The sequence below is a fragment of the Urocitellus parryii genome, chromosome 5, assembly GCF_045843805.1.
Source record: "Urocitellus parryii isolate mUroPar1 chromosome 5, mUroPar1.hap1, whole genome shotgun sequence".
NCBI lineage: Eukaryota > Metazoa > Chordata > Mammalia > Rodentia > Sciuridae > Urocitellus > Urocitellus parryii.
In genome coordinates this window covers 205,633,248-205,657,721 of record NC_135535.1, presented here as the reverse complement: position 1 = coordinate 205,657,721, position 24,474 = coordinate 205,633,248, and the positions used below count along the sequence as shown (strand labels likewise).

Below are 24,474 nucleotides of genomic sequence, written 5' to 3'. Positions count from 1 at the left end.
TTTTTGTGTTTCTTTGGTTACTGGTATTCAAACCACTTCATGTATGTCTAGTAGCCAATGGTGTGCTGGTAAACTGGCACTTAAGAAAATAAAAAATAATAATAAAATGCAGTGCTGGGCACAGTGGTGTACATCTGTAATCCAGTGACTCAGGAGGATGAGGCAGGAAGATCTCAAGTTCAAGGCCAGCCTCAGCAAATTAGTGAGACCATCAAAAACCTAGCAATACCCTGTCTCAAAATTAAAAATTAAATAAAAAGGCTGGGGATGTAGCTCAATGGTAAAGCACCCCTGAGTTCAATCCCCAGTACCAAAAAAAAAAAAAAAAATCCTGATATATAGCAGGTTTCTCTTTCATATAACCACCCCCCCATCCCCGCAGAGTCAATTACAAGCTATTAAGGTGACATCACTGCACAGGAGCAGGGAATCCGCTGTCACAAGCTAGACCATCTCCCACACCCACTCTCAGGGATCTGCTCTACGCATTATCTGTTACTATCCTGTGACTTTTTTTTTTTTTTGCTTCTATTGAGAGGTCGAGTTGGCTCCCTGATGTATGAGTTTCTTTCTTAATAGATCATGTAATTTGTTGTAATTCTATTTTGCATTTGGCACAGAAGAGCTCCAGTTTTGAATATTCCACGTATTAATGGCTCCTTGTGAACCCTCCCATTCCTTCCATGCTTGCAGAGCGGGGAGGGCCCACATGCAGTCTCTCCTGCTGACTTGCTTGGCTGTCCAGGGTTCTGTTTTTCCATGTGTCTTGCTAACCTGCCAGGGTTAAGTGGGTGCAAGGCAGTGGCCCCTCCTCCACTTCCTGGCCCATGGACTTATTTGAGGACCCGATGAAGCAGTCAATAGCAGCAATCAGCATTCCGAACATGCTCTCCCGGTGTCCACGGAGCCCCATGGACTCCCTTATTTGGGGCTTTTTATTCCTGCCTTTAAGTAGCCCACCTGTGCATGTACCAAACAGGGACCGCCACCCACGTCGTGTGATCAGGGAAGCCACTTGTCCCTGATCACACTCCCTGTGGGTGGCAGTCCCCAGGGAAGTCTTTCTCCCACCAGCTGTGCATGCCCACAGAAGTGAAGTCTTCAAGACTCCCTTTCCAGCAGGCTTTGGAAAAGCCCTGCCTTGGTGATCCTTCAGCCATTACTCACTGAAAAATCCACCTGTTCACTCCAGGTTGGTGTCTGTCTGGAAACTTCCAAGACATGTGACACAGAGAGAGGACGTGGCTCTTCCCCATCACACGTAGACCTGGAGTAACTCCACGTGGGTGTGGGGAGTGTGCGGAGGTGGTCTTGTTTGGCAGCACAGACCGAATCCACTGGTGCTTTGCATTTTAGAATTCCCTGTGCTCTGACCTACAGCCACACAACTAATTCTGCTTGGTTTGTCCAAACTCATCACATAATCATTCCCAGAGGAAAGAGAACACCATTACTAACACTATATTGATCAAGCTCACATCTAAAAGGTAAGCTAGTTCTTAGTAGAAAACATTTCATCTTCTCTAAAATGTTGTTTGGCTTTAAAATTCAAGGACAGTTGAATCAAGTCGTTCTCTTGTCTGTGAAGGTACCTTTCCAAAGTACCATTTATTGCATGGTAAAACGGTGCTTGGAATTAAAACTTCTCATCCCAGCCACCACCACCCTCCCCAGTCTTGATAAAGGAGGCAGACTTTAATTTATTTTTTATCCCCATCAGCTATTCTAGAGGAAAATAAATTCAGTGTATTCCTATCACTGCTTGGCTGGCTGCTAACAATTTCTCCAGAACCCCAGCCAAGCATGAATGGTCAAGTGCAGGCTGCAGAAAAGAATGGTCCACAAGGAAAAGAATAAGAGGTGGGGGGGGGCATCTGACCCCCTAAGCAGGGGGCAGAGAGCACGACAGAACATCTCTGTGCCTCCTGTTGAGTTGGCCTTGACTTGTGTGTTAGGTTTGCTGCTCCCCAGGAACATGCCCTGGAGTGGGGGCTAAGACAAGTCAGTGCACATTTGCATGTGTCAAGCCCCTTTGGAAGCAAGGGGGAGGTTCCCTGCACCTTCTGAGGCCGGGCAGAGTTCATGTTGGGCTCTAGAAAGGAAAGAAGAGGACGTTAAAATAAGAAGTTGCAGGAGGGGCTGAGAAGTTGAGGACAGATCTGAGAGGGCTTACGAGAGACTTACATCGTAAGACTGAAAAAGCCAATTTTACTATAGAATTCTTAAAAAGAATTCTATGAAGTGGAGAATACACAAGAGCGTACCAAGAACATGTCTTAAGCAGAATCCTAAAAGGTTGTCCTGGGAGGGTGGGGACCAGGGCACTCACTGAGGCACGACAGGGAGAGAGCATCAGCCCTGTGATTTCAGACACCCGTGTGAACTCCACCGACTAGGCTTTTGGACCTGGGAATTCTCTGAACGCCAAAAAGGAAGCAGCCCTGGAAACACTGCTAGTGTGAGGCCAGAGCCGGCCAGGGGGAGGAAGGGAAGGTTCCCTGTGCTGGGAGAGGACAGCATCCTGCTGAGTCAGCATGAAGCTGCTAGGAGAGGAGGGAGCGGCTGGAGGATGGGAGGTGGCAGGCAGCAGAGGGACACAGGCCACTCAGGACAGCTTGGCCACAGACCAAGTGTCCCACTATCCCACAAGAGATGGACTCAAATTGCTAAATTTCAAATGAAAAATAAATGTGACCCACAAAAGGCTAAAAATATGAGGGCACTCAGGACATATTCCGAACGGCCAGACACAAGTGTGCAGAAGAGGGAAGGGGCAGGGGAAAGACCTGCAGGGCGTGTTGGGGTTCCCGGGGCATGCCCAACCAAGACCCTTATACAGTTTACTCCAGTTCATTGGATTAATTGATTCATTTACCATTTCATCAAAAACATGCTCAAAAAGAAAAAAAACATGAAACATGCTCAATGTCACATCCAAGAAATAAATTTCTCAGCTCAAAGAAAATTGTGTCTAGAGAAGCTGAACTAAACAGCAGATCAAGACAACTTCCTGCAGTCACTGGGATGGAGGGAGCTTAGAGGGGAGCATGCCCACACCCAGGCACTCCCAAGCACTACCCACTCGCTGTCCTGAATGCTGGCCCCACAAGAATGCACTTGAACTCTCCCTGTGGATGCCTGTCATGCTCATTCTGGGAATTTTTTTTTTCTTAACCCTCAGTTCCCTGGAAAATGTTAGGAAGTGGTTTTCCTCAGTGGAATACATAGCTGAACTAAGCGCCAAGATTTTTTTTCCACTCAGAATAGCCACTGCTTCTTGATAGAACAATAGAAAAAAATTTAAAAGGTCAACTGAATCCATCTTTTGCAGACTGAATTTCATTGAACTGAAATCTTTTCCTGAAAAGTCTGATAGGCCCATGATAATATTTACCGACCCAATTTTTGGTACTATGTGTCTACATCAGAAATTTCAGCAAAATAGCAATGGCAGGATTCATTTCTACTCCTCCATCGTGTCTGCTGTTTAGAGTGTTGTTTTGGTATAAGGAGGGAGGTTTCCCAGAGCCCAGGAGGCCCCCTGCCTCTGACGCTGAGCTACCTGGCCCCCTGCTCTGCCCCGTCCAGAGACCTGGCAGGGCTGGTTCACCAAAGTCCAGCCCCTGGTACACATTAGACCTGTAGGAAACATGCCGATGTAAGTTTTACCTGGTGAAAATAAACTCGGTCTTCTTGCAGTATCGGCTATTCTCCATAGGCCCATCAGATTCAATGAGTCATGGATTAATGAAAATTTGAGTCTAATCCTTCTATAAATCTAAAATGTGTCTCCCAAGGTCCTAGACTTCTGCTAACCTCTACCATTGCCTGTCCTGCACTTGAGAAACTTTAACTGAACTTTCCTTGGTTTCATGTCACATGACAAACCCATCAACTATCTTTAAAGGTCTGCACTACAGTGGAAGTTCGTTCTCTCTCGCTCTCACTCTCAATTATGGAAATTTTCAAACACCTAAAATGGGGAAGAGTACAGTGAAATTTTGTCTGCCCAACTTTAGCAACCGTCACCTTCCCGTTGTTCTTGCTTCACCTTATGTCCTTGTTTGAATCAGGACAGCATATCACATACTTATTCCAGTTGCTCATTCTTTCCGCTGGCTGCCAGGTGTTTCATTGCAGAGATGCAACATGACTTATTTAACCTGTCCCCGACTGATGGCCATATAGATTTGCCCCCAGCATTTACCACTTCAAACAGACATATTTCTGCCCAAGATGACTGTAGGATAAATTCCTGAAGGTTCGATTGCTGTACAAAGGCCACGTGCATTTACAACGTTGATGTATTGGGCAGAACCCTTCTTAAACCAATTTTCCTTCCCCAGCTCTTCACCCAATAACAGTATGTTCAGAGATTTGTCTTTGACAATCCAATAGATTTCAAAAGATGGCATCTATTTTTTTCCTTCCTATATGTGAAGTAGAGCATCTTTATACAGACTTAAGATCCATTTTTTTCCTTTTTTCATTAATTGCCTTTTTATCTTTGCCCTTGTTTATTGTCATGTTTAGAAAAGCCTGACCATTCCAAGATTACAAATATATTATTAATTTCTTAGTTTCATTATCATCTTCACATTTAAATATTTGATCCATTTGCTGTTGATATTAGTGTGTCAAATAAAATACGAACCCAACGATTTTTGCTAGATGAGCTGGAAATCCTCAACACATTCATGATCTCCCCTCTACAGAGTCCAGATGATGAGGGCAGCTGCCTCGTGTGACTTCATGATCCTTAAAATATCCAACGTTGTTAGAAAACATGCATACTAAACTTTGGATAAGAAACCATTTTTCTAAGTATTTTATGCTTTTATCTTTGCTATTTCCTTATTTTGTTTCTCTAATTTATATTAGATCCTATTTTTATTTATACTTTGCTATATCTCAATACATTTGAGCATTTGAATTTAATAATTTCCCTCTACGCAGTTTTACCTGTACTTATTTGTTCTAATTTGTACTGAATTTTATATTTTTAAAATAGTTTTTAGTTTCTCTTTTGTTTTCTGCTTTAGTCCAAAAATCGAAATTATTTTCTTTTTTGCTAGCTTTTATAATATTTAAAAGAAAAATGATCTAAAATTTTTGTAAATTTATTTACAAAAATAACCATTGGCCTGTGTGTGTATAAAATATATATAAAATTTATATCTGGTGTATGTTCCCTAAAAAAAAAATTACAGATAGTCAGCCCCTCTCCAGATAAAATCAGTGTCCCCAATTTGATGTTTTATAGAGCCTTTGTATATTTTTATATAAAGTATTTGTGAGCAACATATAGTATTTTGTGTTTGTGGTCAACTTATCCTTACCTTCATACAGGTTGTGCTCATACTCATCTTTGTTCTAGTTTTATTTTTTCTCATTCTCTTTGTCCCCAATTGAAATATGCCGGCATGTCTTTTTTTAAGCACAGTAAGGAAATTTGTTCCAGTAATTCCAGAATCTGAAGTCTTGGGGTACGGTGCTGCTGGGGTATCTGCTGCTGCTCAGTATTTACCATGAGCTCCCTGGGGTGGGGGTGGGAGAGGAGGATATAACCTGTGAGGTGTCCCTACATAGAGGGTTGGTTTGCCCCTGCCAGCTGTCCAGGCCAGCACCTTAAATGACTCTGTGCTTGTTGAACTGTCCACGTGATGCAATTTCAGCTTCTAGACCTCAAGGATGATATGGGATTACAGGTTCATTTTCCTCGCATAGTCTGCCCGGCACCAAGGGACTTCTCCTTGCAGTCCCTGGGATACACAGTAGGATTCATTTACTTCTAGGAAACTCCTAAGCTGAGGTCCCCTGGCAGAGCCTAGCTTTATTGGAGAAGGGTCAGGAGACAATGATGTCCATAAACCAGGCCCTTGGTATCTGCTCAAAGGTCCTGACCTTGATTCCCACATTCCTCATTGTGAAAAGGTATCAAAACCAAAACTCAGTTTCCCAATTTGACAGATGCCGCCAGCTTCCATGTTCACTTACCTCCACTGGCTGCCACTTCTGCTTAGGTTTTGACCTGATAACACTGTGTGCTCTGGACATCGTGTAGCTATTGATGCTTTTAAAAAATTAAAATGTATATCTTATCCAACAATTGCATGGTTTTCAGAGAAAGGATGGGTCACAATAACCAGCCTGCCATATTACTGGATATGGAAGACCCTCTCCCCACTCAACTTGGGTTAGTTCTATAATGCCTACACTGGTATGGCTTACAACATTTCTATTCTTCTGTTCTTTACCCATAATCCCAGTTTTTTTCTTCTTTACCCCCTCCAGTCTGTCTGTCTGTATCTCTCTCTTTCTCTCAGCCAAAGACAGCTGAACACATACGGTGAGATGTGCTGACACCATGCAGGCCCTATGTGGTGTTTTCTGGTGATGACATCCAGTCTTCCTGTAGAGATCTCTGGTGACAGGTGGTGTTAGTTCTTACCAGATGGAGGCTGACAGGAGTTGAGAATTCCTTAGAATGATGGTCAAGGATTTTAAAATGTCCATTTGCAAATGTCTAAAACATCTGAAATGTCGCTGTTGCCTGAACATGAACAGAAAGTGTTGGACCAAACTATCTAACAGTGTCCCTGGACTTTTCTCGGTGTCTGCGAGTTGAGAGGGCAGAGGAGTGAGGTTTCCTTGTTTAAAATGAAAACACATCTAAAGAAATATTGATCAGCATGAGTGGCCTGGAGCCCTTTCTCAGCTCCCTGCCACAAGCCCGGGGGCTGGACTGGGCTGCCCCCAGGAAAGCCCAGGTTCAGGCTTTGTGAAAGCAGCATGAAAAGTGACACCAGAGGGGACATGACCTTCTACCAGGTCACAGCATGTGCAGCAGGGCTTCCTGTCCCAGGTTCTTCTCCACGCCTGACGTCTGAAAAATAAGGGCCACCTTTCCCACCACAACTGCTTACTCTTCCATGGCATCATGTCCCTTGAGGACTGGCAGGAAGCCAGCATCTTGCCCAGGCACCACCTTTGCACACAGCCTGTTTTCTGCTTCTTTAGACCATGTCCTGGCCGTGGTGAGAAGGAGCAAATGGCAGCCTGTGCCATCCCCAGATCCAGAGTCAGAGCTTTCTATCAGCATCCAGCTGCTTGGGCTTTTGTAGCTATGGTGACCGTGTCCTTTTTCCTCTAAAGCAAGGAATACATCTAAGACGATGATTAATAATTAAAAAGGCCCATCAGCATAAATTGAGGATGTCCCAACAAACCTGAATGAATAGCCAACCTAATTATCTTCCATTTTATGATAAATCCAAATATATTATGATACATTATGTAATATTACCTCACTTTTCCTCCAGCTGCAATGAAAAGCTGACATTATCTTTACTGCCAAGACTAGATACTTTGTCATACTTAGCAGCAAAACTCGTATCATCTAGTAATGAGTTATTTAATCCCTAAAGCCCTTTAACTTTATGAGTGTGCACATTCATTTTTGTAATAAACACTGATATCCTGCTCCTAGTTTTCTGCTACAGGAAAGGAGCTGGATTTGTAGCCTTAGTTCATTACCCAAGGTTTGTTAGTAGTTTATGGTGCTTCTGGAAGGTAAGTCCACCCATCCATCAGCTTCAGAGCAGCCAAGCAACTGGCACTTACTCCTTAGAGTAAATGGGCAGATAGCTTCCTAACTCGGTCCTTGGGTCAACCTGAAGAATGGACAGTCATCAACTACTCCCTGCTGACAAGGGAACTGCACATCCTCTGGAACTAGTGAATGCAGCCTGGTTGAACAGATATGCAGCCCATGCTCGGAGTCCATACAGGGCTTCATCCCTAGCTAAGGCATTGGCTCTGTATGCTCGAGCCTGTTAGTATTTCCTTTAATGAAGTCTAATGTAGAAATGTTACTTGTAAATCTATCCCTTGTGCAGTGGCTCTTTCTTAGCCTGATGTGCCCTATTGTTGTATTTTCCAATTGAGCTCTAGGGCTGGAGAAAGATCGTTTTAGTGGTGATAAGTATTATGGGATATTCAACTCAACTGTTTTAAAGTCATTTTATTATAATTATTAGTGCTTATCAATTACACAAGACGATGGGTTTCCCTGTGACAGTTTCACACATGTGTATGATCCATCTCCCCTCCTCTCCTCTTCCCTCCTCCCCTGGTCCTCACCTAATAAGCCCTCTTCTTCTTCCATGGGGTCCTTTTATTCCTTCCTTCCTTCGTTTCACATATAAGAGAAAGTATGTGCTACTTGTCTGAGTCTGACTGATTTTGTTTAACATTTTCCTGCAAATGACATGGTGTCCTTCTCCTTACGGCTGAACAATACTCCGTGGTGTGGATACACCGTATTTTCTCTCTCCATTCATCTGCTAATGGGCATCTAGGCCAGTTGCGGAACCTGGCTGGCATGAACAGTGCTGCAGTGAGCACGGAAGTGCAGGTGTCCTTGTGGTGGTGCTGCGTTTGGTTCCTTCAGATACGTAACCAGGAGCGGGGTAGCTGTGTGGCAAGGCAGTTTCCTTTTTGTTTTGTGAAGAACCTCCATACTATTTTCCACAGTGGCGGTGCTGATTAGTATTCCCCGCAATGGTGTATAGGATTCCTATTTCTGCATTTTTAATCTTTTTGTGTTCTTGATAATAGCTATTCTGACTAGGGTAAGATAGAATCTCAACGTAACTAGATGTGCATTTCCCTGTGGCTGAAAATGTGGAGCATTTTATTCACATATTTATTGTTGTTTATACCTGTTTTGAAAAATGTCTCTTTAAACTCTTTTGCCTGTTTGTTAATTGGATTGCTGTTTTGTTGTTGAATTTTTTGAGTTCAGTTATATATTCTGCATATTAATCCTGTCAGATGAATAGCTGGCATAGATTTTCTCCCATTCTGTGGGTTGTCCCCTCATTCTATTGACTGCCGTTCACTTTTTAATTTACTCAATTCCTTTGTCCGTTCCTGCTATTATTTCCTAAGCTATTAGAGCCTGTTCAGGACATTGTTGCCTGTGCCTGTATCATGAAGTGTTTCTCCTATGTTTTCCTCTAATAATTTAGGTCTTTGATCACTGTTTCCAGTTGGTTTTCTTACAGGGTGAAAGGAATCTGGTTTCAGTCTTCTAAGGTGGACACGGAAGGGGCTGTCTCTTCTCTTCTCTTTTTGACTTCTTTGTGGGGATCCCGGAGTTGTAGATGTGTGGGTGTGTTCCTGGGTTCTTTATTCCATTCCATGGGTCTACATGTCTATTTCTATGCTAATACCATGCTGATTTTGCTACAGTGGCTCACTATAATTTGAAATTGGGCACTATGTTGCCACCAGCATTTGCTTAGGATGACTTTGGAGACTCAGGGTCTCTCGTGCTTCCATAGAGATTTAGGAATTTCTTTTAGATTGTTTTTGCTGTTTTTATATACAGAATGACTTTGGTATTTTGATAGGATTGCATTGAATCTGTAGATCAACGCAATTGAGCTACAATATTAATTCTCCCATTCCATTCCATGGGATGCCTTGCCATCTTCTGGTGTCTTCAATTCTTTCTTCAGTGTTTTATAATGTTCACTGTAGAGGTCTCACCTCCTTGGTTAGGTGTCTTTGTAGGTTATATATATATATGAGGCTATTGTGCAGGGGATTGTTTTGATGCTTCCTTTCTCTGAGGTTATTGTTGATGTATAAGAAAGCTGATGATTTTGCATATTGACTTTGTATCCTGCTACTTTGCTGAATTTTGGTGGACTCCAAGGTTTTCTCATATAGAATCCTACCATCTGCACACAGGGGCATTTGGACTCTCCCCTTTCCTTTTTGTTTACCTGTTCTTTTACTTACCTGACAGCTCTGGATAAAGTTTCTGATACTACACTGAGTAGAAGTGGTGAGAGTGAAAAGACCCTTATCTCATTCCTGATTTTAGAGGAAATGCTTTCAGGTTTTCCTATTCAGTATGATGCTGGAAATGCTTTTGACATACATAACCTTTATTATGTTGAGGTGTGATCCTTCTATACCTAGCTTATTCAGGGTTTTTAGCATGATGTTGAATCTTATTGAAGAATCATTCTGCATCTATATAGATAATCTTGTGATTTTTATTGGTTCTAAATGTGATGTATTTGCACACATTGAACCCACCTTCCTTCCCTAGAATGAGACTTTTGAATGTGATACTGAATTCAATTTACAAGTGTTCTTTGTGTTTTTGTACATAAAAATATTGGTCTACAGTTGATGTGTCCTTGGCATGTATCGATAGCATAGTAATATCAGCTCCACAAAGACTTTAGAGGAGTTCCCTCCCCTTCTACTTTGTACGGTGGTTTGAGGAGCATTGGTGTTAGTTCTTTAAGAGTCTGGTAAGCTCAGCTGTGACTCCAGCCCATCCCAGCCTTGCTTTGCTGGGAGCTCTTTGTTACTGCTACACACTCCCCGGGCTGTGTCCCATTAGACCCTTTACATGCTCCTGGTTCATCAGTGGTAGGATATATGTAGCTAAAATTGTGCCCATTCCTTCCAACTTAATGCCACGTAATTATTCAACATAGCCCCTAACGATCCTCTAGATTTCCATGGTGTCCCTTTTCACCCCTAACTTCATTAATTTGGGTCTTTCTTTTGATTAGTTTGGCGAAAGGGTCATCAATTTTGTCTATTTCTTAAGCAAACCCACTCTGTTTCCACTGATTCTTTTATTATTCTATTTCATTTACTACTACTCTGGTATGTATTTTTCCTTCTGTTGATTTTTGAATTTTCTTTGTTCTTATTTTTTAGGCCACTAAGTTAGCTCTTTGAGGTCTGTTTTCTACTGTAGGCACTTACAGCTGTAAGTATTCCCCCTATAACTGCCTTTGCTGTGTCCCATAGATTCTGGTAGGTTGTGTTTTCATTTTCATTTGATTCTAGGAATTTCTTAATTTCCCCCGATTTCTTCAGTGACCCACTGCTCATACAGGAGTGTTCAATCTCCGTATGTTTGCACATTTCCTGCAGTTTCTCTTGAGGCTGGTTTCTAGTTTCATTCCATTATAATCTGATGAGATGCAAGGAATTATTTCAATGTATTTGTATTTGTTAATATTGCCCTTATGGCCTGAAATGTAATCGATTTGGGATAAGGTTCTATGTGCTAATGGAGAGAATGTAGCAGGGTTGTTATGTGGAATATTCTGTAGATCTCTGTTAAGTTCATTTTGATCTATAGTGTCATTTAACTCAAAATATTTCATCATGAAAAAAAGAAAATCTATTTTTTTATTGTGGGTTGTTCAAAACATTACATAGTTCTTGATATATCATATTTCACACTTTGATTCAAGTGGGTTATGAACTCCCATTTTTACCCCGTATACAGAGGGCAGAATCACATCAGTTACACTTCCATTGATTTACATATTGCCATACTCGTGTCTGTTGTATTCTGCTGCCTTTCCTATCCTCTACTATCCCCCCTCCCCTCCCCTCCCCTCCCCTTTCTCTACCCCCTCTACTGTAATTCATTTCTCCCCCTTGTATTATTTTTCCCTTTCCCCTCACTTCCTCTTGTATGTAATTTTGTATAACCCTGAGGGTCTCCTTCCATTTCCATGCAATTTCCCTTCTCTCTCCCTTTCCCTCCCACCTCTCATCCCTGTTTAATGTTAATCTTCTTCTCATGCTCTTCGTCCCTACTCTGTTCTTAGTTACTCTCCTTATATCAAAGGAGACATTTGGCATTTGTTTTTTTAGGGATTGGCTAGCTTCACTTAGCATAATCTGCTCTAATGCCATCCATTTCCCTCCAAATTCTATGATTTTGTCATTTTTTAATGCAGAGTAATACTCTATTGTGTATAAATGCCACATTTTTTTATCTATTCATCTATTGAAGGGCATCTAGGTTGGTTCCACAGTCTTGCTATTGTGAATTGTGCTGCTATGAACATCGATGTAGCAGTGTCCCTGTAGCATGCTCTTATTAGGTCTTTAGGGAATAGACCGAGAAGGGGAATAGCTGGGTCAAATGGTGGTTCCATTCCCAGCTTTCCAAGAAATCTCCATACTGCTTTCCAAATTGGCTGCACCAATTTGCAGTCCCACCAGCAATGTACAAGTGTACCCTTTTCCCCACATCCTCGCCAGCACTTGTTGTTGTTTGACTTCAGAATGGCTGCCAATCTTACTGGAGTGAGATGGTATCTTAGGGTGGTTTTGATTTGCATTTCTCTGACTGCTAGACATGGTGAGCATTTTTTTCATGTACTTGTTGATTGATTGTATGTCTTCCTCTGACAAGTGTCTGTTCAGGTCCTTGGCCCATTTGTTGATTGGGTTATTTGTTATCTTATTGTCTAATTTTTTGAGTTCTTTGTATACTCTGGATATTAGGGCTCTATCTGAAGTGTGAGGAGTAAAGATTTGTTCCCAGGATGTAGGCTCCCTATTTACATCTCTTATTGTTTCTTTTGCTGAGAAAAAACTTTTTAGTTTGAGTAAGTCCCATTTGTTGGTTCTAGTTATTAACTCTTGTGCTATGGGTGTCCTATTGAGGAATTTGGAGCCCAACCCCACAGTATGTAGATCATAGCCAACTTTTTCTTCTATCAGACACTGTGTCTCTGATTTGATATCAAGCTCCTTGATCCATTTTGAGTTAACTTTTGTGCATGGCGAGAGAAAGGGATTCAGTTTCATTTTGTTGCATATGGATTTCCAGTTTTCCCAGCACCATTTGTTGAAGATGCTATCCTTCCTCCATTGCATGCTTTTAGCCCCTTTATCAAAAATAAGATAGTTGTAGTTTTGTGGATTGGTTTCTGTGTCCTCTATTCTGTACCATTGGTCCACCCGCCTGTTTTGGTACCAGTACCATGCTGTTTTTGTTATTATTGGTCTGTAATATAGTTTGAAGTCTAGTATCGCTATACCGCCTGATTCACACTTCCTGCTTAGCATTGTTTTTGCTATTCTGGGTCTTTTATTTTTCTATATGAATTTCATGATTGCTTTCTCTATTTCTACAAGAAATGCCGTTGGGATTTTGATTGGCATTGCATTAAACCTATAGAGAACTTTTGGTAATATCGCCATTTTGATGATGTTAGTTCTACCTATCCATGAACAGGGTATAATTTTCCATCTTCTAAGGTCTTCTTCTATTTCTCTCTTTAGGGTTCTGTAGTTTTCATTGTATAAGTCTTTCACCTCTTTTGTTAGGTTTATTCCCAAGTATTTTATTTTTTTTGAGGATATTGTGAATGGAGTGGTTGTCCTCATTTCCATTTCAGAGGATTTGTCGCTGATATACAGGAATGCCTTTGATTTATGCATGTTGATTTTATATCCTGCCACTTTGCTGAATTCATTTATTAGCTCTAATAGTTTCTTTGTAGACCCTTTTGGGTCTGCTAGGTATAGAATCATGTCATCTGCAAATAGTGATAATTTAAGTTCTTCTTTTCCTATTTTTATGCCTTTAATTTCTTTCATCTAATTGCTCTGGCCAGTGTTTCGAGAACTATATTGAACAGAAGTGGTGAGAGAGGGCATCCCTGTCTTGTTCCAGATTTTAGAAGGAATGCCTTCAATTTTTCTCCATTCAGAATGATGCTAGCCTTGAGGCTTAGCATAGATAGCTTTTACAATGTTGAGGTATGTTCCTGTTATCCCTAGTTTTTCTAGAGTTTTGAACATAAAGGGATGCTATACTTTGTCCGCATCTATCAAGATGATCATATGGTTCTTGTTTAAGTCTATTGATGTGGTGAATAACATTTATTGATTTCTGTATGTTGAACCAGCCTTGCATCCCAGGGATGAATCCTACTTGATCATGGTGCACAATTTTTTTGATATGTTTTTGTATCCGATTCACCAGAGTTTTATTGAGGATTTTTGCATCTAGGTTCATTAGAGATATTGGTCTGTAGTTTTCTTTCTTTGAAGTGTCTTTGTCTGGTTTAGGAATCAGGGTGATGTTGGCCTCGTAGAATGAATTTGGAAGTTCTCCCTCTTTTTCTATTTCCTGAAATAGCTTGAAAAGTATTAGTTCCTCTTTAAAGGTTTTGTAAAACTCTGCTGTATACCCGTCCGGTCCTGGGCTTTTCTTAGATGGTAATCTTTTGATGGTTTCTTCTATTTCCTCAATTGATATTGGTCTGTTTAGGTTGTCTATATCCTCTTGACTCAATCTGGGCAGATTATATGACTTAAGAAATTTATCAATGCCTTCACTATCTTCTATTTTATTGGAGTATAAGGATTCAAAATAATTTCTGATTATCTTCTGTATTTCTGAAGTGTTTGTTGTGATAGTGCCTTTTTCATCCCGTATGCTAGTAATTTGAGTTCTCTCTCTCCTTCTCTTCGTTAGCATGGCTAAGGGTCTGTCAATTTTATTTATTTTTTCAAAGAACCAACTTTTAGTTTTGTCAATTGTTTCTTTTGTTTCTATTTCATTAATTTCAGCTCTGATTTTAATTATTTCTTGCCTTCTGCTTCTTTTGCTGTTGTTTTGCTCTTCTTTTTCTAGGATTTTGAGATGAAGTATGAGATCATTTATTTGTTGGTTTTTTTCTTTTTTTAAGGAATGAACTCCAAGCAATGAATTTTCCTCTTAGAACTGCTTTCAATGTGTCCGTGTTTCCATTTATCTCTAAGAATTTTTTAATTTCCTCCTTGATGTCTTCTATAACCCATTGATCATTCAGTAACCTATTGTTCATTCTCCAAGTGATGCATGATTTTTCCTTCCTCCTTTTATCATTGATTTTCAGTTTCATTCCATTATGATCAGATAAGATGCATGGTATTATCTCTACTCCTTTATATTTTCTAAGAGTTGCCCTGTGACATAATATATGATCTATTTTTGAGAAGGATCCATGTGCTGCTGAGAAAAAAGTGTAACTGCTTGATGCTGGGTGGTATATTCTATATATGTCAATTAAGTCTAGGTTATTAATTGTGTTATTGAGTTCTATAGTTTCCTTATTCAACTTTTGTTTGGAAGATCTGTCCAGGGATGAGAGAGGTGTGTTGAAGTCTCCCATGATTATTGTATGGTGGTCTATTAGACTCTTGAACTTGAGAAGAGTTTGCTTGATGAACATAGCTGCACCATTGTTTGGGGCATATATATTTATGATTGTTATGTCTTGTTGGTGTATGGTTCCCTTGAGCAGTATGTAGTGTCCCTCTTTATCCCTTTTGATTAACTTTGGCTTGAAATCTATTTTATTTGGTATGAGTATGGACACTCCTGCTTGTTTCCGAAGTCCATATGAGTGATATGATTTTTCCCAACCTTTCACCTTCAGTCTATGTATGTCTTTTCCTATCAGATGTGTCTCCTGTAGGCAGCATATTGTTGGGTCTTGTTTTGTGATCCATTCTACTAGCCTGTGTCTCTTAATTGGTGATTTTAAGCCATTAACATTTAGAGTTATTATTGAGATATGGGTTGTTCTTCCAGCCATAGTTGTTTATTTATGTTACTAAACATGGTTTGTTTTCCTCTTTGATTATTTCCCCCCCTTTACTGTCCTACCTCCCACTGTTGGTTTTCATTGTTATTTTCCATTTCCTCTTCCTGTAATGTTTTGCCGAGGATGTTTTGAAGAGATGGTTTTCTAGCTGCAGATTCTTTTAACTTTTGTTTATCGTGGAAGGTTTTAATTTCATCTTCCATCCTGAAGCTTAATTTCGCTGGATACACAATTCTTGGTTGGAACCCATTTTCTTTCAGTGTTTGAAATATGTTATTCCAGGATCTTCTAGCTTTCAAAGTCTGTGTTGAAAGATCAGCTGTTATCCTGATTGGTTTACCCCTAAATGTAATCTGCTTCCTTTCTCTTGTAGCTTTTAAAATTCTCTCCTTATTCTGTATGTTGGGCATCTTCATTATAATGTGTCTAGGTGTGGATCTCTTATGATTTTGCACATTCGGCATCCTGTAGGCTTCTAGGATTTGGGATTCTGTCTCATTCTTCAAGTCTGGGAAATTTTCTCGTATTGTTTCATTGAATAGATTGCTCATTCCTTTGGTTTGGACCTCTATACCTTCCTATATCCCAATGACTCTTAAGTTTGGTCTCTTTATGTTATCCCATATTTCTTGGATGTTCTGCTCATGGTTTCTTAACAGTCTTGCTGAGCTGTCTATGTTCTTTTTAAGTTGAAATACTTTGTCTTCATTGTCTGATGTTCTATCTTCTAAGTGTTCTACTCTGCTGGTAGTATTCTCAATTGAGTTTTTAAGTTGGTTTATTGCTTCCTGCATTTCTAGGATTTCTTTTTTTTTTTTTTATAACCTGTATCTCCTTGTATAGTTGATCTTTTGCTTCTTGGATTTGTTTATGTAATTCATTGTCGAAGTGATCTTTCATTGTCTGATTTTGCTGTCTCATGTGTTCCTTGAGACTCCAGATCATCTGAAGCATGTATATCCTGAATTCTTTATCTGACATTCCATCTGCTGCAGCTATTACCTCTTCTAAAGTTGAGCTGACCTGCATTGCTTGTGGTCCTTTCATACTGCTCGAGTTTCTTTCTGTTTGGTGAAACTGTTGTGTTTTTGAAATTTTCCCCCTCTATATTTATATTGCTCTTGTATAGTTGAAAAGTCTCCCTTGCAGGGGCGGGCGGCGGCTGTGCTCCTCCTCCAATTGGGGTGATCTGTCTACCACGCTGACGGGCCGCTGGGTCTGTTCTGCTGGTCAGTCGCAGGTCTGCCTACCTTGCAGGCGCGGGCGGTGGCTCTGCTCCTCCTCCAATTGGTGTGACGTGTCTACCACGCCCACAGACCCCTGGGCCTGTTCTGGCGGTCGGTTGCAGGTCTGCCTACCTTGCAGGCGCGGGCAGCGGCTCTGCTCTGCCCTTACTCCAATTGGGGTGATATGTCTACCACGCCGGTGGGCCGCTGGGCCTTTTCCGGGCGCGAGCGGCGGCTCTGCTCTGCCGACAAAGTGAGAGAGACTCGGGTGTATGTGACTCACTTTCTTTACCAGGAGACCAACTCTAACTCAGATTTTCCAAACAACAAAATACATCAATCTTTTGGTGAAAGTCAAGTATTAAAGTCACCCAACTTTTATTTCATTGGGGTCTGTTTTATAAAACTGGGTCTTCCTACCAGGCTCAGTGGCACATGCCTGTGATCCAAGAAACTCAGAAGGCTGAGGCAGGAGGATTGCAAGTTCAAAGCCCACCTCAGCAGATTAGTGAGGCACTTAGAAACTCAGCAAGACCCTGTGTCAAAAAGAATGTATTTTAAATGGGCTGGGTATGTGGCTCAGTGGTTAAGTACTCCTGGGTTCAATCCCCAGTACCAAAAGAAAAAAAATTGCATCCTCTCACATTCAGTGCATATATATTTAAAATAAGTATCTCTTATTGGATGGATCATTCTCTTTATCAATATGTAGTGACAATTTTTGTCTCTTCTGACCAATTTTGGCTTGAAGTATATTTTGTTGGATACAAGTATAGCTCCTCCTGCCTGCTCTTGGATTCCATTTGATTGGAATATGATTCTCTATCCTTTTACTTTTAATATGCATCTTTTTGCCTGTGAGATGAATTTCTTAATCGGTTTTTTTTTCATCCAACCAACTGTTCTGCATCTTTTAATTGGAGAATTGAGACCATTACATTCAGGGTTCTTAAAGAAATTACAAAATCCTGCCATTTCATTGTTTTTATTTTTGTTGTTTTGAGAATTGTTTCTCTTATTTGTCTTAGTGGGGGGGTGTTGTTTATTATGTGATGCTGAGCATTGAACCCAGGGCCTCACATGTGCTAGGTAAGCACTCTACCACTAAGCCACAACCTCAGCCCTGTCTTCCCTATTCCTCACTTGCTTAATTATTCTTCTAGTGAGATTTATAATTTTCCACGCCCTTATGTGTGTCTATCTTCTTTTGAGTATCTTCTGCAATTCTGGTTTAGTGGTCACAGTTCTCTCAGTCAAATGCTCATGTTGAAAGGTCTCTATTTCTTCTTCCCTTTTGAAGTGTAACTTTACTAGAGATAGGAGTCTAGGTTGACAGTTGTTTTATTCCAGATCTTGAAATACACCATTCCATGCCCTCCTGGCCTTTAGAGTTTCTGCTGAGATAAGTGTTATTCTGATAGTTCTGCTTTTATACATGAATTGAAGCTTCACTCTTGTAGTCTTTGATATTCTGTTTTGTCATTCTATATTTTTGGCAGCTTATTATATGTCACGGAGAGGTGCTTTTCTGGTCATGTCTATTGGTGGTTCTGAATGACCACAGCACCTGGATGTCCATATCATTCCCAAGATCTGGGAAATGTTTCGTCATTATTTCACTGAGGTTTTGATGACATTCCCCTGTAGTTCCACTTTCTCCTCTAAACTCATGGGTTGAGTTCAGTCTTTTAATGCTGTCCTAGAGATCTTGAGTGTTCTGTTCATACTTTATTACTGTCTCAAAGTGCTTGCTCATCCACCTTGTCTTCAAGTCCTGATAGACTAGTCAACAGAAGAAAGACTATCAGTGAGCTTTCAACTGAATTTTTTGTTCTACTTATTGGACTTTTCATTTCCAAGATGTCTGTCTGGCTCTTTGTCAGAATCTATTGAATTGCTCTTCATATCCATTGTCTTCCTTAGTTCCCTCCAGCTGTTTATTCATAGCTTCTTTAAATTCATTGATCATTTTAACAATTTTTTAATTCTTTGGCATTACATCCACCTCAATATCCATGTTCAGTTACTAAGGAGTTATGGATTTGAAAGGAGCCGTGTTGCCTTGTTTTTTCCTGGTTTTTGTGTTTCGTTGCTGAGTTTTGCAAGTCTGGTAGGATGGAAGTGTCACTATTATGGGAGGCTCTCAGCAGCTTTTTCTTGATGTGCCCTGGGCTGTTGGCTTATTGTGCAGTGTTGAGCTTAATTCCAAAGGGACTTTGCATTGTAGGTTTTTGTAGGTTGCCTGTGGCTTTTTAGGCAAGCTTAGGTGAATTTTGACTGTGGTACTGTGTCAGAACCTGAGGGACCACCTTTCTCTGCTGGACTCCAGTGAGTGGGGTCCCGCTGCTGGTTCACGCAGGTATGACACAGACAGTGGTGTCTAGTGGGTACACTCTTAGTTACACCTCCAGATTTGTCAGCACTGTGCTGTCTGCTAGGGTCTGGGAGCAGCCTAGGTGAGGGCCTGTCCTGAGTGAGGTGGCATGACAGTTGTGTTATTTCTAAGGGGGTGAATGGTCCTGTAGTGGATCTTCAGGATTGCCCTACTTTGGGGTTGGGACAGCAACTGAAGTCTCACACCCCTTTTTTAAGTTGAGATATTCGACAAGGTCTTGGATAGAGTGAGTTTCAATTGCTTTCAACTAGGCTGGGGTATAGCTCAGCATCAAGCACTTACCAACATTTTTAAAGTACTTGGTTCAATCCTCAGCCCCACTTTGAGAGGATAAAACCACCAGCAGCAACAACTTAAAATGAACAATAAAAACCTCTTAAAAACAACATCTATACCACCACTAACATAGTGAGGGAAGGGCAGCAATAATGTAGAACAGACTAAACTGTTAGGCATTAATGAAAATATTTTTTTTGAAAAGGGGGAAGGACAGAAGAGAAAGAATTTTAAAAGTATATAGAATTAAAGTATGAAAGAAAAGAATAGTAAAGGAAAACAAAAGAAAGTCAAATATTTTTCCTTGCTGAGGTATTTAAAATGTAGACCCTTTGGAATGTAGATTCCAAATTGGGACCTCAATTTGGAATCCGCCAGGTATGGAGGCGGGTCAGGCTGTCGCAGTGGGGAACGCTCCTTCTCAGTTCCAGCCTACACTGTCCAAACCAGTCGGGGGTCTGTAGGTGAGCTCCCCCTTCTTGCCCTTCCCGGGGCTAAAGTAAGGTTATCCATAAAAGGGCTAAATCCACTCTCAAGGCTTTTTTTGTCTTCGTACCCAGGGATGGGGGGCTTGGTGACAGTAGGAGCCTCCTGCTAGCCCCTCTCACACACCAAGCCTGTAGACTGATGGGATTTGCACACCCTTGACTCAAAGACTCAGTGTGCTCAGGGCGTAACTAATGTCCAAGCCATTGCAGTGTGTCCTCCGAATGCTTCTGAGCATGGAAGAAGTGACCAAATCAGTGGGATCTGCACCAGGGTGGGATGTCGTGGGAACCAAGACTGTCAATCCTAGCCACAGTGCTCCCAGACCCAACCCCTTTGTGAATCTTAACACACCTGGTTTCACGGAGGCCAACTCACCAATTTTAAATGGAAATGCCTTCTGCTCCCCTGTACCTCATGGGCCACAATTCCCACTGTCTAGAATTCTCCAAAGATTTTTATCACAGTCACTTCCCTGGACCTAAACTGACTCTCAGTGTTGGCAACCACAGAGCCAGTGAAAAGAGGAGGCTGTTAGGTCCAAGATATGTAAAAAAAAAAATACAGGCACTTCTTACCTCCCAAGCAGTTAAGTCCATTCCATGAGACCTTCTGAAGATGGCTCCCCGTTACAGCACCAGATGAACTTGGTGGAAACGCTGGGGACCTCTTCTCCTGCAACAGCCCACGGTGCAGCTCTCAGGTGGCAAACTCTGTTGTCCTGGCCTGTCTTCATCCTGCTGAAGGGTGTCTTCCTCCCAGCACAGGGCCCATCCCGGTGTCAGTGTACTCTCTTCTAAAATCCAGTATTTGGGGAATCACCTACAGATATTCTACCAAAAGTATGGGGGTGGAAGAACTCCAGGCCATGGCACCGAGCAGTCCAGACTGGCACGTGGAGTTCTGAGCTTGTGTGGAGGGGCAAAGAGGGTTCCTATGAACCCCCCACCACTACCTCAATACGCATCTGCACACCTGTTGATTTGGTTTGATCTCATGGGACAGCAGGTTAGAGCTGAGTACCTCTGAACCGTCATCATCTTGCCATCTTTCCAAGTCATTTTAGAGTTCCTAGATGATGAAATACTGAGTCCTGTGATAGTTATTTGGATTGGGGTGGGTTTTTTGTTTGGTTAGTTTTTTAAATTGTTCTAACTAGTTATATATGCCAGCAGATGCATTTCGATTCATTGTGCAAAAATGGACCACAACTTTCATTTTCTCTGGTTGCACATGCCATTCATGCACACATACCTAGGGTAATGATGTCCATCTCATTCCACCATCTTTCCTACCCCCATGTCCCTTCCCCTCCTCTCACTGACCTCTGTTCAATTCAAAGTTCCTCCATTCCTCCCATGCCCCCTTTCATTATGGATCAGCATCCACTTATCAGAGAAAACATTTAGCCTTTGGTTTGAGGGGATTGACTTAATTCACTTAACATGATATTCTTCAACTCCATCCATTTACCTGCAAATGCCATAATTTTGGATTTTGTTTTTCGAGACAGTGTCTTCCACGTTGCCCAGACTGGGATCAACCCATCCTCCAGCCCCAACTTCCCAGAGCACTAGATCTTTTTGTTAGACTGTTCTCTCTCTCTCTCTGAAGGCCCCAGCACCATTTCCTATAGAACTTCTATGCATTCATGAGTGGCCCAAAGCAGACTCTACCTTGATATCTCTCAGTTCCCTGGACCCCAGGGGGGAGTTGCATATGGCACTTACTGACCCACCCCCTCCCGGGGGTGGCCAAGGGTGGAGCCCCATGAAAAGACACGACTTGAGGTTTTGCTGTTATACTTTTTCCATTGCTCTTCTCATATTTCCATTAAGCTGTTTAAAAGTTGTGGCATGAGGGAATGCTGACAGTACTGTCCTTGTGTTGAGAACTTCCTATGCATTATGATTCAGTCCTCACAACTATGCTCTGCAATAGGTCTTGTTTCCTCCCATTTTCCAGAGGAAGAAATTCCGATTCAGAGGTTGAGGGATTTGCACAAATCCCAGATGCACTGGTCTTCAGCTAAAACCCCCTGTAAGACAGCCCCCACGTTCATGCTCTGCCTGCCACCTCTAGCTGAAGGCACCAGCCCCTGGTCAAGGCTTACCTCCCCTCAGCTTCCTCAGAGAGCTTTACTTGTCCCTCAAACTACATCAGTTTTCTGACCACCACCAAAAGTATGTGGGTGGAAGAACTCCAGGCCATGGCACCACGCAGTCCCGACTGGGACGTGGAGTACTGAGCTTGTGTGGAGGGGCAAAGAGGGTCATCCTCACTCAGCCCAGCCAGAGCAGAGCCAGTCCTATGATGCCATTCTGAAGCCATGAAGGGATCAGTGAGATGCCTCAAAGACTTCCACCAGCTTCTCCTTTGGGGCTTTTATAAATCAAAGAGCCACCTGAAGGCACAGGCAAGTGTGCATCCCCTGGGGAGCACTGGCAGAGAACCCCAACGTCAACTAATGCCCATGGCTTGTGAGTACCACGGGAGCAGAGGACCCATGTTTGAATGTTTGTAACTACACGAGTCATCTTTTAAATGTTAGAGAAAATTCTGGTGAGAAGACCAGCAAAGGTGAGAGGATTGTAGTCCACAAATGAAACCCCCACACAGCAACTTGCCATTCTCAAAACCCACTTTCCTGAAGCCCATGTCTGGTCATGGAGCTGAGGGACCCCATGTCATTTTGCGTTTATTGCAGGGCATTCGGAAGCCCAACCCTCCTCAGAAGCCTCTGCCTGCTGATCCTCTGAGCAGGACAACTCGGCTCACCAGTGCCTCCAGAAACCCAGGACAGCAGGAGCCAGGGCTCCGCCCTGCACCTACCAGGTGGGGGTCTCTCTCCCTCCCTCAAACGGGGGAAGGCAGCTAAAGCAACTCAGGCAGGACAAGTGTGGTGGGCAAGGCCATGCTTCCTGTCGTCCAACCAACTGGGAATGGTAGGCAGCAGTCAGCATGAGTCACCAAAGCGGGCATCGCCTGGGCACTTTCAGCGAGGGCCAGGGACCTCAACACTTGGAGCTGGCTCAAGCTGGTTGGTGACGGCTATTAAATGTGCTGAAATTTTGCAAGGTAGGTGTTAAACCAGGTCACTGTTCAGCATTACATATACTTACTGTTGAATGTTTGCATAAACTCAAGGGAAAGCACAGGCAGTGAACTCTGAGAACATCCCTTCCACTTCTTTTTTTACTGCCTTTGCTCTAATTGCGCCACTGGGGTTGCAGACATCTGACGACATGGTGGTCCCTCGTAGCTCTTCCATGTTTGGTGACAAGATGATGGTAGCTTGGAATCAGCCACAGTGGGCGCATTTACACCAAGGAAATGGTCAAACACTGCAGTGTGGCTCCCCCAGCCCCTGGCAAGTTGTCCAACGCTGACCAGCACAAAGAGGCCCAGGGCTCCTCTGTGTGCCCCTTGGCAGGACGCTTGCTTTTCAAGCTCAAAAGAACCAATGGTACTGTTGGCCGGGCCCTGTGCTCAGTTAATTCCTCTCTCCAGAGGGGAGGACACACTAGTGATTTCATTACAGCTCTTGGGAAGAATTTTTGGCCTGTGGAAGAAATAGCTGCCTAATAAATCTCAGAGATAAAGCCGGTCAAAGGGTCAGTACAATTCCCAACTGCAGAAACAGGGGAAGATTGCATAGCATCCTAGTTATTTCATTGTGGTTTATATGTTGATCTTAAAGTTACTTTCCTTATTCTGTTTAAAGTAAAATATACTACTTTACGTGGACTTGATGAAGGAAAGGCTCCTCATTTAAATGCCCTCAAGCAATGGACTGTCTTGCCTCTATTGTCACTGAGAGCAAGGCAAGCCTATTTAATCTTGTCCTGCACATCGTTTTTAAAAAATTTTTAGTTGTCAATGGACCTTTCTTTTATTTATATGTGGTGCTGAGAATTGAACCCAGTGCCTCTCACATGCAGGCAACCGCTCTTCCACTGAGCCACAACCCCAACCCTGCACATTAATTTTGGAGGGATCCCATGTGCCCTCCTTTTGCTCTGGTTATCTGCTGCTCTGTTCAACCCAGTAGCCACTGGGCATTTGTGACTGGTCAAAAGTCAAACTCTGCTGTCAGTGTAAACACATGCTGAATGTTGAAGTCTTAGTTCCTCTAAAATGCCAATTCTCTCAACTTTATGACCTGTTTTGAAATGATACTCTACATATGAGTTAAATGAAATTTATTATTAAAATTAGTTTAATCTATTTCTTTGCTTTTTTCATGTGGCTACTAGAAAACATTACCTAAGTACCTCACACCCTTTTTTTTTTTTTCTGTTGGACGGTGCTGTTCCAGAATCAACTGGAGCATGAGAGGGGTATCATTGGAGAGGGCTCCTCTGGTGGCTTCTGTTGTAAACCACTGGGAATTCTGAAGCTCTAGAAAAGTCCCTGATGGGATCTGACACTCCTGCCCAAAGCAAGAGTGTCTCCAGACCTCCAGATGGGATCTGGCCTAGGAGTGTAGGAAAAGACTTCTCCCACCCCACATTTCCATGTCTGCAGAAACTGTTCAAGACCTCTAACTACAACTTTGCTCTCTCCTCTTCACTGCTTTTAATTCAGACCTGCTCCTAAGTATCCACACCACGTGCCCAGACCCACCCACAGCGCCTATCCTCAGTGA

General features: G+C 42.2%; 1 protein-coding gene across 1 annotated transcript in view; it reads left to right on the top strand.

Annotated features, from left to right (window-relative positions):
• Adam12 (ADAM metallopeptidase domain 12) overlaps nucleotides 1-24,474 on the top strand; it is a 217,106-nt gene extending 192,632 nt beyond the window's left edge. Inside the window, exons 21-22 of the mRNA XM_077799132.1 lie at nucleotides 22,534-22,661; nucleotides 24,414-24,474. Of these exons, the coding sequence (XP_077655258.1) occupies nucleotides 22,534-22,661; nucleotides 24,414-24,474 (189 nt within the window). The remainder of the gene's footprint in view (nucleotides 1-22,533; nucleotides 22,662-24,413) is intronic.